The following is a 12567-nucleotide window of genomic DNA, read 5'->3' on the forward strand; positions in this document are numbered from 1 at the left end:
TCAAAAAAATTTATTAAAAAACAACGGTAACACTTACAGTTATGAACGATACTTTTTTCGAATGCTAAAATTATACACTAAATTTAAATTTTTAAGTTAAGTTATTTAAATCAATCGTTTTCAAAATAAATGAATGAGCCTGGTAAAGAAAGTAGTTTTTGCATTTTTTAATTTTTTAAGGAAAACAAGAAGGCATAGGAACATAATGATTTTCAGTTTTTGATAAGAAATCAATTGAGGCTGTTTACTTTATGGATAAACTTCGTATTGAAATCCAAAGTCATTCTTAAAATAGTAATCAACGTGTTTTTTAAACTTTTTTTTCTAAAATTTTGACTTTGAAATCGTTTATTTCGAAATAGTCGGTTTAAATAACTTAACTTAAAAATTTAAATTTAGTGTATAATTTTAGCATTCGAAAAAAGTATCGTTCATAACTGTAAGTGTTACCGTTGTTTTTTAATAAATTTTTTTGATTTTAAGTATTTTTCTTTTTTTTATTAACCCCTTCCGCCTAAACGGGGGAAGATAGACACCCCCTCCCATAGTAAAAAATGATTGTATTTAACCCTTCTACAAAAAACCGCTATCAATTCTTGGTTGCTAAGTTATAGTACTTTCCCCTCAAATTTTTCTTTTTTACTTGAGAAAAACTGAATCTGCGAAAAAAAGATATGTTCAAATGGCCATATTTTGGTTAATTTTCAATGAAAAAATTTGATGAGACCAGCATTTCAAAGAAAATTTAATCTTCTATGTTTTATTAGAGCAATGTTAATGTCTATCTCAGCCCAAATAAGAGACACAACCAAAAAAGTAAAAAAACTAAAAAAATTGATTTTGTTTGATTTTTTTTTTGTTTGTTTTGACTGTTTTGTTAAGGAAATTTTTTTTATAAATTTTTAAAAAACATTATTATTATAGGAAATTTTATTCTCTACAAAATTTATTAAGAACAATATCTCAAAATTATGCTTTGTTTACGAGATATATTGAAAAAACCAAAAAGGGGGCTTTTGCACCCCTATCTCCAGTTCCCACCCTCTCATTTAATAGCACTCCACGGTTTTATCTTTTTTATAACCCATTGAACGATTCCTGCAATAAAACCCGTGAACATCTTACTTCCTTTCTGAAAGACATAATTAATAGCCGTAATTTTGGCGTTGGTGAAAAAATAGAAGGTTTGGTAATTTTCAGATTTCTCGAAAAGTAAAAGAGATTTTGACTTTTAATTTTCGGTGTTTGACTCAAAATATATAAGAGAAATTAAAACAAAAAAAAAAATAATACGTGATTGGGTAAATTTTATGAAAAAAAAAAAACTGTTTGAACTTTTTTTGAATTTTTTTTCAAAATTTTGTGTTTGAAATTTTTTGTTTCAAAAACTATTCATCAAAAAACATTTATATAAAAACCAAAAAGTAGTATAACTTTTTACCTTTAAAAAAAGGTATCGTTTAGTTTTGTAAGTGTTGCCGTTCTCTTTAAATATTTTTTTTTTTGATTTAAGGTCGAGTTCTTAATTTAAAATTTTTTTCACATTCAAGTGCTTGGCAGACCGTTTTTGCCACGTCTCACGAGACTTTTTTTTTTGCAGTAACATGCCTGGGGATGTCCTTAAACATATTTCATAGGGGTGAATACTAAGCAATTACCTGCAAACTTTAGGTCGCTGGCTCTTAGACTATAATCTCGGCTATGGGGTTAATAGAACTCACGATGTAAGGTTTTTTAACTAACCATATCAGGCTTTTCAATTCAAATAAACAAACAAAAATCGAAACAAAAAAGCCTCTAAAACATAATCGTATAAACGGCTTATATCTTGAGTTCTATTGGTCACATCCTCAAGATTGGGGTGTCTAGATTTAGGAAAAATAATAGGGAATCAGCTTGTATATTTATAATTTCAAATAGTATAAATTTAGCCCATTCACGTTAACTAGAAACCTTACGTTATTTAACCCCCCAAAAACCGTATAAAGCCCAAAATTAGAGTTGTCTGACCTTTGAAATCGACATTAACACGAGTATGGCAGCAAAACTGCGTACTTATATTTTGGTTATACCTCTACTCCCAAAATTTTCTCGGCCTACTAGCAAAAAACTAGCTTTTTTCTCACTTTTGACTAGTACATGGAGAGTTTCGGAGTTAGATTACTTCTACAATACGATGGTTACAATAACGATTGTGGGCTCATTTTATAGGTAATTATAAGTACTATAATTCATTCTTGAAGAATTATCCAAACAAATCAAAAGTTCGTCAGATATATGAAAAAATGTCATTTTGTCCCAACCTTGCGAAACAAACCCGCACTTTGACCAACTATAAAATTTTATTTAATCAACTCACGGAATTGTTTTGTATATCATTGTTTAGATAATTTTATTGTTAATAAGTCCTACCTTTGTCATTTTCTGTTAAAATGAATAACAATGGAGCTATTCAATAAAAACGCTACCAATCTCTTTTCCAAGATGGCGGCTGTTCCCAACCTCCAATTTTCCCAACAAATTGACTTTTATGATAAGGACAACCACCCGAACACATTCCATGAAAAAAATTTTGTCCCGCGAAAAATGCGATTTAAATTACTAATTTCCCTGGGCTAGTAATAAAGTTGAAATATTAATAACTAAATTTTTTGGATTGAAAAAGGAAAACGGTTGTCTTTAAAACTACGACAGAATTTGTTACCGAATTGCTACTGACTGAGTTTAACTAATAAAATAGCGCACATCAAGATACCAAAAATATCCAACAGTAATGTATTGAAGCATAACTTTAGAAAGACATTCGAACATTAGAAATAATAAAAAAAAAATTACTTATACGCCCGAGTATACCTATTTAAAAAATTTTTTAAGTTTAAATTAAATTCGAGACATGGCTTAGTGTTTTAATGTTAAGGCTTTTTATGTGAATAGTCATAAAATAATAATTTTAATTTAATGTTTAAAACAAACATACAATTTGCTTTTACCTATATTGCGAAAATATCTTTTTAAATAGTTTGATCGCTTAACGAATAACGAAGTATACTTTTTGCTATCTTGTGTAAAAAAAGAATTAAATACAAATCAAAATCGCTCGAGTCGCTCATAAAAAAAATATTTTTTTTATACATATATGAAAACTTATGAAAAATGTATTGGACAGAAAAATTTGTATGCCATTAAAAAAAATATATTTAGGTGCCTACACTAATTTTTCCAAAAATTTAATCGAACCGTTTTTAAAAATTTGAAAAAAAAAATTCTTGAATTTGTTTTTGAATCTAAAAATTTGTTTTTTTTTTCAAAATTGTACTTAATTTTAATTTTACAATTACTAAAACGATCATTAAGAGCGAGCAAAAATATCGAAATAATAATTTCTGTTGCCACTTCCAGGTAATTTTCACCAACAGCGCACACGGTTGTTTGCGGAGGACTTTTTAGTTGCACTTTTAGAATATTTATGATTATTATTAATTATAATTTATATTATTATTATAATAATAATAATTATTGCTCACATTTTTTTCGAAAAAAAAAGTTTTTATATGCTTTATAAAACAAAGTAAAATTTAAATAAAATATTAACTTTTCAAAAAAATTGGAAAAAAATCAAAATTGCGTACAAAACCTGCACATTGAACTGTTATCAGCACCCTCTGGTGTATGTTATATATATGTGGAATAAATTTAGCGGGTGGCTCGCCGAAATATCGAAAAAAATATTTTTTGGACCACCCTAACGCTCATACATAAATTATAAATTTTCGTTAAAATCGATTAAGTTGTTAAAATGTTAAATCGAGAAAAAGTTCTTTCACTGGTAACGTTAATAACTGCTGTAATTTGTACTTGAAATAAGGATGGACAGTAGTATCAATCAAGTTCCTAAGTGGAAAAATTGTTTCTAAATAATAAAAAAAAACCTCTAATTTTTGCAGATTTTTATTTTGACACTAGAGTGCGCCCCAAGAGGGTAAAAGTTTTTTCTCATTTGAAATAGGTATGTGTTAATGTTGACTTATAAGGTCATATTTTTAAGATATAGCCGTAAATGAGGTTCTTGTCTACATTAAACAACGTTTTCAAAAAGGTATTAAACATTTTTCTGGGACCACGCCATCTAGTGTCAAAATAAAAATCTGAAAAAATTAGAGGTACCGCACTTCTTTGCATTCTTTATTATGAATGATTTCGATTCTTAAAAAATATGTACTGTACCTATTTGCTATTTGTTATTTGATTAAAAGCTAGAGTTCAAACATTCACAAGATTGCAATTAAAATATTACACGATTGCATCTTGTACATTAAATCATTCATTAAAATATATGTATATTTTCAAGTTAGTTGGCCAAACAAAAATTCAGAAAGAAAAAAAATATTGAAATATAGAAAATGCTATGAATATTTTTCTTCCAACAAAATGCCAATCTTATTGTCACATGAATATCAAATGATAAAGAAAATTAAAATCCAATTAAATTTGCACATCATAATTTATAAAATATATAAATTATTTTAGATTATTGAAATTTAGTTTGTAAGAACTCTCAACACATTTTGGAATATGGTCAAATGTCCCCATGAATGGTTTCAATTGGCTCGCAAATGCATTTTGAATTACTCTTCTTGGAACCAATTTCGAAATAAATCATTTAAATATACAATACATACTGTACGTACATAAAATATTGATTATATCAAAATAATTGACATTCTCTCATTCAAGATGTTTCATAGAATTAGTTATTGGCATGAATAATTAATTTGCCTCTATTCCAATAAATATAATAATAATTTTGATTTAATCTTTTAATCCAGTTCATTGATTGAGATAGATATTCATGTGAGCATATGTTAAAGGCGTTCAGAACAATGAGTCTTATTTTCAATAAATTTTTGGTTTTAGAAACTCATTCAATAATCAATAACTTCAAACTTGTACCACTTCGAAATTCATCTCAAAGGATATTGAGAAGGTACCTAGTAATATTTTTGGTTCAAAAATGTTTTTAAAACACTCCATATACCCAAACAAAATTTTTATGAATATCAAGTTTGAAGAAAAAGGCTTTGACAGTTTAGAATGTAGCTCAAGCTGATAACCCATGTGTTTCTAATTTTATCTTAACCGGAATAAGATTTATTCAGATTTTGAAAATTTGTTTTTCTTAATATTCCATTGTACAATTAATGAGCATTACTAAATAAAAAAAAGAGCTTCTCATTCATGAAACGCACCTTAAACTCGTAGTTATTTGCAGTTTATATAAATATGTATATATGAATATGTCAACTGAAATATGGATACTCTACTCCCAATGCCCTCCAAATGTTAAACTTGTCAAACCGTTGGTAAATAAAAATGTATGTGAGTTTGAGCGCATGCATCCTTTATTTAATAAAGACGTTCGTTTCCATGGGAAAATAAATTAAGTTATTTTCAATTTGTAAGACGCGTGTACAAATTTACTCTTACACTTCTCCCTCTGGGTAAGAAAGTTTTTTTTCCACGAAAACTTTTAAGTTCTGAAACTGAATCTGTTAGTTGGTAGTATCTCAATTAATCAGTTTCAATGTAACATGAAAAGTTTGGTCATGCAAGCTAACACTTGAAGTGCGTCGGAAGTAGAATCTTCTAAGGAACTGAAGCATCTTATAAGCTTCAAAATATAATTATATAAAAAAGAACACAATTCGAAATTAAACGAACTACGGTTCTCAAAATAAATACATGTATATATTGTATAATGTTATGTATTGAATGATATAGTATTTCAATATCGTATTACGAAATATTTTTTTTAAGAACTGGTTAAATTTTTATTAAACGTTATTTTGTTGCAAATGAGTTTGAAGACCAGGTTCTCTAAAATTTAATGAACTTGATTTAGAACTAGAAGAAAATAATATATTTATGTAGTTCAAAAAAATTTTTGTTCTAAGCGAGAAATTAAAAAAAAAAAAATAAATTTTAGAATTCTATAAAATCATCTGTACCAAAATTTAAAAGAAGACCGACGACGCACGGTCGTAAACACGAAAGTCACCACCTTGGATTTCTCCATCATCGTAATATACAAAACTCGAAATTTCATTTTGTTAGGAAATAGGAACCCAACAGCAGCCTTATAGCAAAAATAAGCCCAAAAACTAAAATACGGCTACCTTAAAATCTAGCTCTTTAATGAATAAAAATAATAAAGATGTTCTCATCTGAAATTATTTTGATATGGTTTTACGATAGCCGTGATAATATAAGTATAGTATGCCACTTCTTACTTTTAAAATGTATTGTTTTGTTAGGGTAGGTTAGGTGGCATATGACCCCGCTAATCAAATAAATAGCGCATACAAATTTGAGATGAGAATATTTTCTTGTTTCATACTATTTCGAGCTTCATTTATGAGTAGTCGGGTTTAAGTTCTTGAATTTATTTTTTATTTAAATTTTTTTGAGGTTTTAATTCTGTGATAAAGTTTTCGTGGTAAACAAAAAAAAATTTAGTAGGTAGGTACACGATTTTTCCCTCAAGGAAGTTGTTAAAGCTATGTTTTCTTTGCTTTATCAACATGTTTAACCCTTTCGGACCCAGCGTTACTCTCATATAAGTGTTTTTTTTTTTTTTTTCAAATTCGTAAAAAATATTAAATTAACCAATTTTTTAGGTTACGATGGCTTAATTGAAAGATAATGATGCCTAGTTACTGGATTATTACAAAAAGTTAGTCAAATATCATACCTTTAATTTTTTTTTATCGAGAAAGGGACTGAAATTCACATTTTTTTTTATTTTTTTTGCAAAAAAAATTTTTTTATATATGCAGAAAGTGTTTTGTTTTTCTGCTTAGAAGAAGAAGCATACATTATAGTTTCATAAAAAGTTATTTTCTCAGTTCTCCGACTGTTTTTGGTGGTCATAGGTAACATGCACGTTACTTACATGTAACATGAGAAAAACACATTAGTTTTGCTATTTATTATTTTGGAAAATAACTTTTTTCTATTCATATTTCTTAGTTGTGGTGTTTTTGACCCGATAATACCGAAAAAATATTTTTTAATATTGACTTCATAGCTTGGGTTCGAAAGGGTTAACAAAAGTGCGCGAAATATCTTTCTTAATGACAAAAATTAAGTGCGGTTTAATTTGTGGAAAATCTTTTCATAGAATTTGTATCCGAGTTTAATGAAATTGGAAAAGTTAATTCAAATCTTTCATAACATTGTTCTGATTGCGCAAAATTTCCAGTAGGAGAATTATTAACTGAAGTAAATGACTTGGTATCTTTTTTGTGGTGAGTATTCTCACAAAGAAAGTGCGATTTTGAATCTCTTCAAGTCAAATTGAGTAAACTATTGAACAGAAAATTGGCAAATCCCAATAACAAATCCGTTTCCGAAGAAAGTGATTCGTGTATCAACAACATTAACCAACACTCCTCCCTGTACTTTGCTAAATTTAAAGAAAACAATGGCGGTTCGGAGATTATTTAATTTGTACTTGAAAACTAGAAAATAAACCTCAGATTTGACATTCCATATGTTTTATCAAAACAATTTAGAAGGGTTTCATAATTCTTATACATATTTCAACATGACTTTTACTGCAGCTTTTTACAATCTCTTTAACTATTCGAATAACTGTTGGTCAGAAACTGAAGATCTGTTGGCATCAAATCGATGCCCCTGACGAAGAAAATCGTCGACTTTTGTCGTCGACTTTTGTCGTCGCCTTTTGTCGTCGACTTTAGTCGAAGACTTTTGTCGTCGACTTTAGTCGAAGACGTTAGTCGTCGACTTTAGTCGAAGACGTTAGTCGTCGACTTTAGTCATCGACTTTAGTCGAAGACTTTTGTAGTCGACTTTTGTCGTCGACTTTTGTCGTCGACTTGTGTCGTCGACTTTTGTCGTCGACTTTTGTCGTCGACTTTTGTCGTCGACTTTTGTCGTCGACTTTTGTCGTCAACTTTTGTCGTCGACATTTGTCGTTGACTTTAGTCGTCGACTTTTGTCGTCGACTTTTGTCATCGACTTTAGTCGAAGACTTTTGTCGTCGACTTTTGTCGTCGACTTTTGTCGTCGACTTTTGTCGTCGACTTTAGTCGTCGACATTAGTCGTCGACTTTTGTCGTCGACTTTTGTCGTCGACTTTTGTCGTCGACTTTTGTCGTCGACTTTTGAGGTCGACTTTAGTCGTCGACTTTTGTCGTCGCCTTTTGTCGTCGACTTTTGTCGTCGACTTTTGTCGTCGACTTTTGAGGTCGACTTTAGTCGTCGACTTTTGTCGTCGCCTTTTGTCGTCGACTTTTGTCGTCAACTTTTGTCGTCGACTTTTGTCGTCGACTTTTGTCGTGGACTTTAGTCGAAGACTTTAGTCGTCGACTTTTGTCGTCGACTTTTGTCGAAGACTTTTGTCGAAGACTTTTGTCGAAGACTTTAGTCGTCGACTTTTGTCGTCGACTTTTGTCGTCGACATTAGTCGTCGACTTTTGTCGTCGACTTTTGTCGTCGACTTTTGTCGTCGACTTTTGTCGTCGACTTTTGTCGTCGACTTTTGTCGTCGACTTTTGTCGTCGACTTTTGTCGTCGACATTAGTCGTCGACTTTTGTCGTCGACTTTTGTCGTCGACTTTTGTCGTCGACTTTTGTCGTCGACTTTTGAGGTCGACTTTAGTCGTCGACTTTTGTCGTCGCCTTTTGTCGTCGACTTTTGTCGTCAACTTTTGTCGTCGAGTTTTGTCGTCGACTTTTGTCGTGGACTTTAGTCGAAGACTTTAGTCGTCGACTTTTGTCGTCGACTTTTGTCGAAGACTTTTGTCGTCGACTTTAGTCGTCGACTTTTGTCGTCGACTTTTGTCGTCGACTTTTGTCGTCGACTTTTGTCGTCGACTTTTGTCGTCGACTTTTGTCGTCGACTTTTGTCGTCGACTTTTGTCGTCGACTTTTGTCGTCGACTTTTGTCGTCGACTTTTGTCGTCGACTTTTGTCGTCGACTTTAGTCGAAGACTTTTGTCGTCGACTTTAGTCGAAGACTTTTGTCGTCGACTTTAGTCGAAGACTTTTGTCGTCGACTTTTGTCGTCAACTTTTGTCGTCGACATTTGTCGTCGACTTTAGTAGTCGACTTTTGTCGTCGACTTTTGTCATCGACTTTTGTCGTCGACTTTTGTCGTCGACTTTAGTCGTCGACATTAGTCTTCGACTTTAGTCGTCGACTTTAGTCGTCGACTTTAGTCGTCGACTTTTGTCGTCGCCTTTTGTCGTCGACTTTTGTCGTCGACTTTTGTCGTCGACTTTTGTCGTCGACTTTTGTCGTCGCCTTTTGTCGTCGACTTTTGTCGTCGACTTTTGTCGTCGACTTTTGTCGTCGACTTTTGTCGTCGACTTTTGTCGTCGACTTTTGTCGTCGACTTTTGTCGTCGACTTTTGTCGTCGACTTTTGAGGTCGACTTTAGTCGTCGACTTTTGTCGTCGCCTTTTGTCGTCGACTTTTGTCGTCAACTTTTGTCGTCGACTTTTGTCGTTGACTTTAGTCGTCGACTTTTGTCGTCGACTTTTGTCATCGACTTTAGTCGAAGACTTTTGTCGTCGACTTTAGTCGTCGACATTAGTCGTCGACTTTTGTCGTCGACTTTTGTCGTTGACTTTAGTCGTCGACTTTTGTCGTCGACTTTTGTCATCGACTTTAGTCGAAGACTTTTGTCGTCGACTTTAGTCGTCGACATTAGTCGTCGACTTTTGTCGTCGACTTTTGTCGTCGACTTTTGTCGTCAACTTTTGTCGTCGACTTTTGTCGAAGACTTTGGTCGCAGATTCGAGTCGCAGATTTGAATAGCAAATGCGATCGAAGATTTGAGTCACAGATTTTAGTCGCAGATTTCAGTCTTAGATTTAATAAAGGTTCAAAAATTCTATTAAAAATTCATCGGAGTACTGAGATGGAGTGTTTTTAGTCTGAAGCCTCGAATAATTCAGGTACAACTTAAAATGTTAAGCAATTAAAAAATAAAGATACATAAAGATACAAGTCAACAAAGTCGACACATGCAAACTTTTGTTGACCTCAATGCTCAATCTATTTTGTTTGTCTCTTTAACAACTTTACAATAATTTGAACATTTGTTGCTTCACTCTTCGACAAACAGAAATCATTATAATTTAAAAAAGGGATAGTTTAGAGAAGGGCCTACAATTTATTATTTAATTATTTTGATCATTGTAGAATTGCATTTAAAGTTTGACGTTTTATGTACATCTTTGTTAAAACTTAAAAAATCAAATTTTGGGAATTTTGCCGCACTTTATCTTCTCAAGTAATTACTATTGAATCATTTATAGGAATTGCAATAAATAGATTTGGAAAATTGGGCAGGGTGGGGAATAATATGCCAGTTTGTATTTTTAAATGCCAGACTTCAAGTAACATCAAAACTATTATTTTAAATAATAACTGAAACTCCAAACCTATTAATAAATTCAAAACTGTCTGACAATGATGAATAATTTCTATTTGTTTTGCTTTCGCAGGCCATCAATGATTCAAATGAATTTTTTTTGTATTGTACATTGCAATACGGCTAGTGAAAATTTTGGAAATTGTAATTAATACCTTTTATTTTTTAAAATTTTAATTAAAATTATTAAAGATGATGTATTTCTTAAATTCATGTAATTGTAGCTTAAAAGAAAAACATCGACCAAAAATTTTTAATTGCTCCAACCTACATTTACCACGAACATGAAATGAATCATTTCGGAAGTTTCATTTCTCCGAATTCATCGCCATGATTCAATTATTACTTCCACTCTACTCGAACAACACAAAAGAAAACGTCACACATTAAATTTTGATTTTAATCATAACACAAAGATAAAGATTCCACCCTTTAACTATTTCCCATTGTTTAATTGTGTGTCACCATACAAAAGCATTTCACATCAAAATACTCTTAAACTATTGGTACACCTGAAGCTAATGGTAAAAAAAAGCTCTATTATTATCAATTCCAAAAAAAACTGATAAGATAACATACCAAAGAAAGCAGTTTCTTAATTCAGCAGGTGAACAAATTCGAAAAGCCATACTCCAACGCCCTTTAGAAACGAACGAAATTTTGCCCAAGACGGTACCTCGCGGCCAATTTATCCCGTCTTTAAATAGGTCAGTGAAAAAAAAAAACTTGTGACTAAGTTAAGAAATATATATAAAGAATCATTCGATATAATAAAGTTAACAATAAAAATTAATAATTAAAAAGTCGCCATGCGACTTAAAGTGCAAATTCTAGCGATCCTCTTATGTGGATTCGCTCTAACAACGCGAGGTGAAAACTCAACGAAACCTAACGAAAAAATAGATCTAAGTGTGCCTAAAGTTTTAAACTCAAAAAGTGAATTATTCGAAGATGTAGAAGAAGTCGTTGATTTAAAATCGGTTTTAGAAAAGAAACCTGTGGTAACTGTTCCCCCAAAAGTGTCTTCAACTAAACCAACGGAAATACCCAAGAAAATTATTCCCAAAGAACAACCTAAAGTGGATAAAGTTTCTACCACAAAACCTTTAATTGGGCCACAACTTCCCGATGGCCTGAAAAACATGACTCTTACACCACGATCTGGAAAGATGATGATGTCTGGATATTCGGATTATTATGACAATACCGATGGATATGACTGGGGTAAGCAAATAAAAAAAATTAAGAAAATTTCGTAAATTAGGTTGAATAAGCTTGTACAGTAACTACATTTCATTACAAAAAATTTGGATAACAAAGTTAACAACAGCATACAAAGATAAGATAAGAAAAAAAAAAAAAAATTCAAAAGAAATAATATGTGGAACCTAAAAAACCGACAGGTGCGTCACTTTTTTTTTTAACGAAATAAAAAATACACCTTACCAATAGAAGGTATACCTACTTTTCTTTATCTTTTGATAAAATTGTTTGCTTTGCAGGTTTAGCAAAATTTTAAGGTTTTGATAGCTATGTCGATTTTATAAAGACACAATAAGAAAAGCTTTCGAGTTAAAAAATAATAAAATAGTTATCTGAGTCATATTTTGAAATAAGTTGCATTCGAAAAAGTCAACATGTTGTGACTAATAGAGATATTGATTAGCAGTATCAGTTTGATAAGCGGTGTTTTCATAATTGAATTGGTGGTAAATTATAATGATATCATCCCTCTTTGTATCGTTTTACAGTTGATACGTTCGAAAAAAACTTAAAAGTTATTTAATATAAGTTAAATAAAGTTTATTTTTTTAGGCATCAATTTCAATTTAATGTAGAAAATGAGAACTCGAATAGGTCTATCGAAAAATGCAACTTTAAAGGGCAAGAAATATGCAATTATAAAAAAGTTTATATCGACAATACGAAATGTTCATCGGAATATTAATATTTTTCTTTAAACAAAATTCACACTAATAGTAGAGTAACTAAAGCAAATTATTAGGGAACCCGGCCGAACAGCTCTGATTTTGACGATTTTTTTTTCAAACGTAGGTAATTAAAAATACTTTAAAGTCTATAGATTAAAAATTGCCGGTGTTGCC

At 31.2% G+C, this 12567-nt stretch overlaps 2 protein-coding genes across 4 annotated transcripts in view; one reads left to right on the forward strand and one right to left on the reverse strand.

Annotated features, from left to right (window-relative positions):
* LOC129916162 (probable 2-oxoglutarate dehydrogenase E1 component DHKTD1 homolog, mitochondrial) overlaps positions 1 to 12567 on the reverse strand; it is a 107397-nt gene that overhangs the window by 26955 nt on the left and 67875 nt on the right. The window lies entirely within an intron of this gene.
* The window catches only part of LOC129916159 (protein mesh), a 50656-nt gene continuing 49277 nt past the window's right edge, over positions 11189 to 12567 (forward strand). For 2 of the 3 annotated variants that reach the window (XM_055995962.1, XM_055995963.1), the window contains exon 1: positions 11190 to 11686. In XM_055995962.1, the coding sequence (XP_055851937.1) occupies positions 11272 to 11686 (415 nt within the window). In that variant the 5' untranslated portion in view covers positions 11190 to 11271. Of the gene's footprint in view, positions 11687 to 12567 lie in introns of all 3 variants that reach the window. The other variant, XM_055995964.1, reaches the window with a different exon arrangement.

The sequence above is a fragment of the Episyrphus balteatus genome, chromosome 3 (genome assembly GCF_945859705.1).
Source record: "Episyrphus balteatus chromosome 3, idEpiBalt1.1, whole genome shotgun sequence".
Taxonomy (NCBI): domain Eukaryota; kingdom Metazoa; phylum Arthropoda; class Insecta; order Diptera; family Syrphidae; genus Episyrphus; species Episyrphus balteatus.